This window comes from Lepidothrix coronata, unplaced genomic scaffold (genome assembly GCF_001604755.1).
Source record: "Lepidothrix coronata isolate B3197 unplaced genomic scaffold, Lepidothrix_coronata-1.0 Scaffold188, whole genome shotgun sequence".
NCBI classification, from domain to species: domain Eukaryota; kingdom Metazoa; phylum Chordata; class Aves; order Passeriformes; family Pipridae; genus Lepidothrix; species Lepidothrix coronata.
The window spans coordinates 1,777,154-1,783,153 of NW_016690368.1; the positions used below are offsets into that span (position 1 = coordinate 1,777,154).

A 6,000-nucleotide genomic window follows, 5' to 3' on the forward strand; every position below is an offset into this window, starting at 1 on the left:
GCTATATGGAGGTTTTGCTAAATTCCTTTGGAGGCTTTATCAGGTAGTGTTGAACTGCAGGCATGGTTGCTCAGTGGGTTTCCCCAAGGTCCCAGTTAACTAAATGACAGCAGTCTGTTGCCTATGCATAACGTTGTATTTCAGTAAATACCTGGGAGTTGGGGCACAATATCTGTGGAAGCTGGAGATACAAACCATGGGCGCTCTCCCATTGCTGTGATAAATCCTCACCTGCTTTGTTGTCTTCAGTCAGTGTGCCCAAGAGCTTTGGCAGAAACTGAATCAGAGGAGTGCTTCCTGGGCTGCCCAGCCTCTCCAGGTTGAATCTCGAGTCTTCATCAGCTGCAAATGGAATATGATAGACACAGGCATATGGTGAGTATTTTGCTTTGAATTCCTGTTTCAGTCTGTCTCAGGTGATTTCTGATCAGGTCTGTTGGCCCCATCTGTTGAAAATTTTCATAAAAGCACCAGTCATTCATCCTCATTTAATGATTATAATAGGGGATAGTTGGTTTTGTGGGTTTTTTCCTTCCAAAGCTTTGAGAAAAGGTACCTTCCTGATGTTAATCTCAGATTTCTCTGTCAGATGTTTTCTTAGGAAAGTTTTTTGACCAACAGCAGCCCCTCTCATTGCTTGAGGAACTCATCCTAATCCTGCATACAGTACTCAGCTGTATGCATGGAGACTTGTATATATATTTTTTTTCTTATTTTAACTCCATTTCTTTATCAACTAGTTCCTGTTCTGGAGCTTTTCTATGAATAAAGACAAAACTTCAAGAGCTATTAACTTGCTCAGTTTCCCAACTATTAAATGCAATAAAAGGAGGGGGAAGGGCAGGAATAAATGTAGGAAATCTTACGATTTATTTTGGCAGCTAAGCCTCTCAGTGTGTATCAGTCCTCTCTCAGTTAATGTGCATACCAGTAACAATGTTATTACTTTTTCTGAAACAACAGTTTGCTGGTAGCTGATAGAATTAATTTGTATATGCATAGAAAATTTAAAATTCTGTGGCCAGCCTGTGCCCCATGGCAGGTGGCCAACAGAAGCCCTTAGCAGTGCTACACTTGAGGTAACTTTTGTAATCTGACCAGTAAATTTCATCTTTGCTAATATAAAGCAGACATTCAAAATTGTGGTTATCAAACATTAGTTGTATATGTGACTGCCATTTTGTAGTTGCATGCCTAGCTGACACTATGGAGTTTCAGTTGCTCTGAACTGCAGGGATGGGTATGACTGTATAGCTCCTCAACAGGGAATATATAAGAAAATAAACTGCTGAAAATAATCCCCCAGCATTTCAGAAACTTGGACAAAGATCAAGAACTTGAAGACCTTGGACATCTGTGTTAATTATTTGTTCACTGCATAAAAGAACAACTGCAAAGTGGGGTTTTTATTGTAAGACTCAGAATAAGAATACAGTAACTTTCCTGTGCTGTGTGGAGACAATTCATATCTCGGGCTTGGATTATTCTTTAAATCAGAGCAGTGTTAGTGGGTAAATTTGCTTTGAGATTAAAGACAAACAAACAAACAAAAAAAAGCCCCAAACCAATCCTCTTCAAAACAGTTCCTCTTCTATCTTATCAGTCCTGGAGACTCTTTATATTAGTAAGGAAGATTTAAGAAGCCTAGTGATGTCTTCGAGCAAATGCAATAATGGTTAGAGCCAGCTTATTCACTCTGTGATGTGATAGGTATTATCCATACTGAATCAGGGTTACCTGTAAGTGCAGGTTACATAGTGGAAAGCTTAAGAAGATGCTGGCTTAGTGAGTCCAAGATTTTCAAAGCAAACTAGGGACTACTGATACCTATTAACCAGCACAACAGCTGGTGCACCAGCAAAGCTGGTAAGAACAGTGACTCTTTAATAGTCAGCTTTAAGCAATAACTTTGGGTTTGATTTACCTGTTCTTTCAGAACACATTTCAGAAAGTCTTCCAGTACAAGTCAGGTCTGGTGACAGTAACCTTCCAGACTCTGCTGTGCATTTTTACCTAGCCATTTCAAACTTTGAAGATAGCTTTTCCAAGCAAAGATTTATCCTTTCCCTGGGCTAAATGGGATCTGAATTAGTGCAAACAAATTGCATGCTCGATACATAGGAGTGTAAGACAGACTTGCCTATTCTTGATGTTTGTGGTTGGTTTCCCCCTTTTTAAGTACAACATAGCTCGCTTCAAAGGGTAGGAAGAGGAGAAACTATATAACCAAGTTTCTTTAAGTTACCCAATGCCTACGAATGCTCAGACACTAAATACCAGCTCACATTCAGTGCTGGATACATACTTTTGTTTCCTGGATCTCAAAGCAGCAGGGATAAATATTTAGGGCACCTAACCTCCCCATTTTACAAGATTGGCACCCACTGATATATCACTTGCACTACTGGTTCTGAAGGCATTCCTGTTTTTTCTACAGCTGATCAGCACAAATCAAGGCCCCCCTCGGAAAGCACACCTGCCTCTTTTCTGCTTTTATTGTTCCTGCCCCTGCTTTATAATCATTAAAATCAGAAGACTCTTACCTGAGAGTTGATAAGACATCTCACTGGTGTTGATGATGGGGAGAGACGAGAGAGGACAGGAGAAGCTGACAATAATGAGACAGCAGAATATCAGCTTATGCATCATTGCTGTGTTGAATATGTTTTGACTTTGTCTACCCCTGTAACTCAGAACTCCTGTCTGAGTGTTGCCTCTGCTGCCAGTTTCTCCCATTATATACCCGCTCATGACTTCATAAATATCATCATGTTCTCTCCCCCCTTCCAAAAAAATTCCAATGAATTTATTGCCCATTGATTCTAAATGGGAACCACTTTGCATTGATGTAATTTTTCAAGGTAACAGTTCATAGACAATAAATTTACTGTCTTATAGCTTGGTGTACAAAATGGATATTATATCAAACCAAGCACAGTAAAGTTTATAAATCTGGCATTTAAAAAAAAGTAACTTCCAGTTATAAATCATGAGTTAACAAAAGGGTCAGACGTTGGTTGAAATGACCAGGGCAATAAGACAGCTGATTTATGAGCCTTAGCAGGCTTGACGCAAAGCATCTGATATGAAATGAACTTTTTTTTTCCTTTTGTGAGATAGATGAATGTGTTGTGTTGTATTTGGGGCTCTTGTGCCAGAAAAAGTAAAAGAAAAAGGGAGTTAAAACATCTAGTTAATTTACAAAGATAGTATTAGAGGAATTCAATTTTTTTTGTTTGTTCTGCCCCCCTTGCAGCATTTCACATCTATTTATTTGAGAAGACCTCATCCAATGTTGCCCTAGAGAACTGTCTTGGCAGAGAAAGTACAACTTCCATCTGGAGACTTGCTTGGTACATATAAACTACTTTGGCTGATATTAAACACAGGTCCATCAGTAGACTGGGAGACCCTTTTCCATTTCACTCTCTTTCAGTTGGAACTAACTATTTAATTCTGAGAGTTCTAGTAATGTTTTTTCTGTTTGCCTTTTGCTTTTACTTAATGCTAATACAGTAGCTGCCTTAGGTAATCTCATCACTTTAAAGCTTATTTCCCTCCATCTAGCATATTTTGTCTTCTCTACTTACAATTTCATTTTTCATATCAAAGAGCGAGGACTGACTGGACTGGTCCCTCATCTTCATTCTCTATGAAATGTCATATCTAACTGTACAGAGCCTTGAAAATAAAAAAAAAAAAGTTTATGGCTGTTTTCTTTCCTTTAGATGGTGAGAAGATAATACCTGTTCATAACAAATTAAGGTTCGTTACTTTTCTCTTATCAAATGTTTTTGTCTTGAAATGCTCTTCAAAATACTATGAAATCCAGCTAATATTACTAAAGTTCTTTTCCTATGCTGAATTTTGTGATAATTTTAAGTTGCAAAAGGTGTAAACTTATCTGCTTCTCATCTTTTTCCTTTATTAACATTTCCTGTTGAAGATTAATTTTTATATTGTACATCCAGTGGCTTCCAGGACTAATTTCAAATTAGCTACATTGGTCATATAGAACAGATGTATTTTTGCTGCAGGTCTAATTCAAAGAGAGCACGTCCCAAATGGGCATGGTTAACAGGTTGTCCAGAAACATAGTGGCCTCTGAAAGAGCAGTTGAGGTCAGAAGACACCTCTGGAAATCATCCAGTCTAATCCACCTGCTCAAAGCAGGATCAGCCAAAACAGTTCGTCCAGAAGTGTGTCTATTCAGGTTTGAATAGCTTCAAGGATGGAATGGGACAGAATTTGAAAACTAAGCGTGACAAGGCCCTGACCATCCCCATGTAAGTTCAAATGCTCTGATTTGAGTGCAGACTGGGGTGTGGAAGAGGTGCGAAATTAACACCAAGACAACACCCTGACTCCAACAGTTGATCCTGCATGATAGCTTGCATGATAGCTGGATTGGATTTTAGGTCTTATCAGGGTGGGTCTATCCTGCCACAGTCCCGCAGAGGTCCTGCCAGCCTAAACTTTTCTAAACTGCCCTATGTGCACAGAGAGGGTTAGTTTTGCCTTACAGAACACATGCTGCAGGTGTCTGAACTACAGATCCTGTTTCTCTGGACTTCTCTTTGCTGAACTGAGTATTGATGACAAAAGAATTTCTTTACAAAATTAACCTAATACATTTTATACTTCTCTTTATCTGTGCTTCCCTAAGAGAGAAATAAGTAGCAAGAGAGGAATTCTTGCTCCTCATCTGAGTCATGCAGCTCTTCATTCCAAAACTGGAGACAGTAATTAGGTCTGATTTGATGCATGAGCTCACTGTTGGTGCTGGATGCTCTGTACAAATGCTTCTCCTTCAGTGAACTATCAATGACAATGGTGTTATCAATATTCACTCTAAGCATCCTCCAAAGAAAGCTAATGAAGCACTCTTCACAAGCAGCTTCTGTCCTTTGTCTTTTCTCAAGGAAGACTCAGCCTCTTAGAGCCATCATGAAGTGCGTCATATTCAAGTTGGGCAACTTGCCCACAGCTTATTGCCTTTACTCAGATTTGAAGTTGTCACTTAGACACTCTTTCCTCTACCAAAATGTCAAAGGCATTTCCTTCAGGGGACAGTGCACACGTCATCATGCAAAGCAAAAAAACAGCTCATACCAAACAAAGGTACAAGGCCTTGAATCCATGGGTGAGGAAAGTAAATGTGAATTGCAATGTGAAAACTGGGAATTTGATTTGCAAGAAAACTGATTTAGTTTCTACCAAAATTACTATTTTGTGGAAAAACTTTTCAAAGTTCTTATTTGTGCTAATAGACTTTCTTTCAAGAGCCTCAGTTTAAAATAACAAGGCACATAGTAGTCCAGATAAATTACTGAGAAAATTCTAAGCAGTAAGTGTATATGAACCCATCATAAAAGATTATCCTTCATTATCAGAAGAAATAACTCCTCTTGGTTTAAAATGATGGATGGCTCATGAAGTACAAGTTGCAAGAAAACTTTTTTAAAAAAGTAAAAATAAGACATAATGAAACCAATCAAAAACACCCCCCAAAATTATCTACCTTCTCTGTAAAATAGCAAGGATGAAATCTAATCTGTAATGCAACAGTTCTTTCCCCTGTTTTAAGTCCTTTATGGCAAGTAAGCACAAACTGTTACATTAGTCAAGTATTGTGACAGTTGGCAAAACCAGAAATTTCAGAAAAGGTGTGAGTTACCAGTAGCATTTGTATGAGGGACTTTTTAAGAGGATATAACTTCTGATTTTTGGCTTGAATTTAGCTTGCAAGAAGAGAGGTGTGCAGTAAAATGATTTTGTATTGACACTGTAATTGCAGATGAGCTTGTTATTGTGTAAATATCCAGCTCTTCCGTGAATTTTACTAGCATTTTTAACTTAACATCTTGTTTCAATGAGTTATACATGTCAGCTGGTATGAGAGAAAAGAATATATGCACTGCTATTTACTTTTCTAGTAGGGTCTAGCATGTAGGGGTTTGGGGGTTTCTGCTTTGCTGTCGCTGCTGGTTTAGCAGATAT

General features: G+C 38.5%; 1 protein-coding gene across 3 annotated transcripts in view; it reads left to right on the top strand.

Annotated features, from left to right (window-relative positions):
* PER3 (period circadian clock 3) overlaps positions 1–6,000 on the top strand; it is a 40,439-nt gene that overhangs the window by 25,887 nt on the left and 8,552 nt on the right. Inside the window, exons 21-22 of one of the 3 annotated variants that reach the window (XR_001877469.1) lie at positions 250–375; positions 3,257–3,341. The exons of 1 other annotated variant lie outside the window; for it this stretch is intronic. Coding sequence is in view for 1 of the 2 variants with exons in the window: in XM_017831282.1 (XP_017686771.1) it covers positions 250–324 (75 nt within the window). In the remaining variant the exon portion in view is untranslated. Of the gene's footprint in view, positions 1–249; positions 679–3,256; positions 3,342–6,000 lie in introns of those variants that run through there. One more of the 3 variants, XM_017831282.1, reaches the window with a different exon arrangement.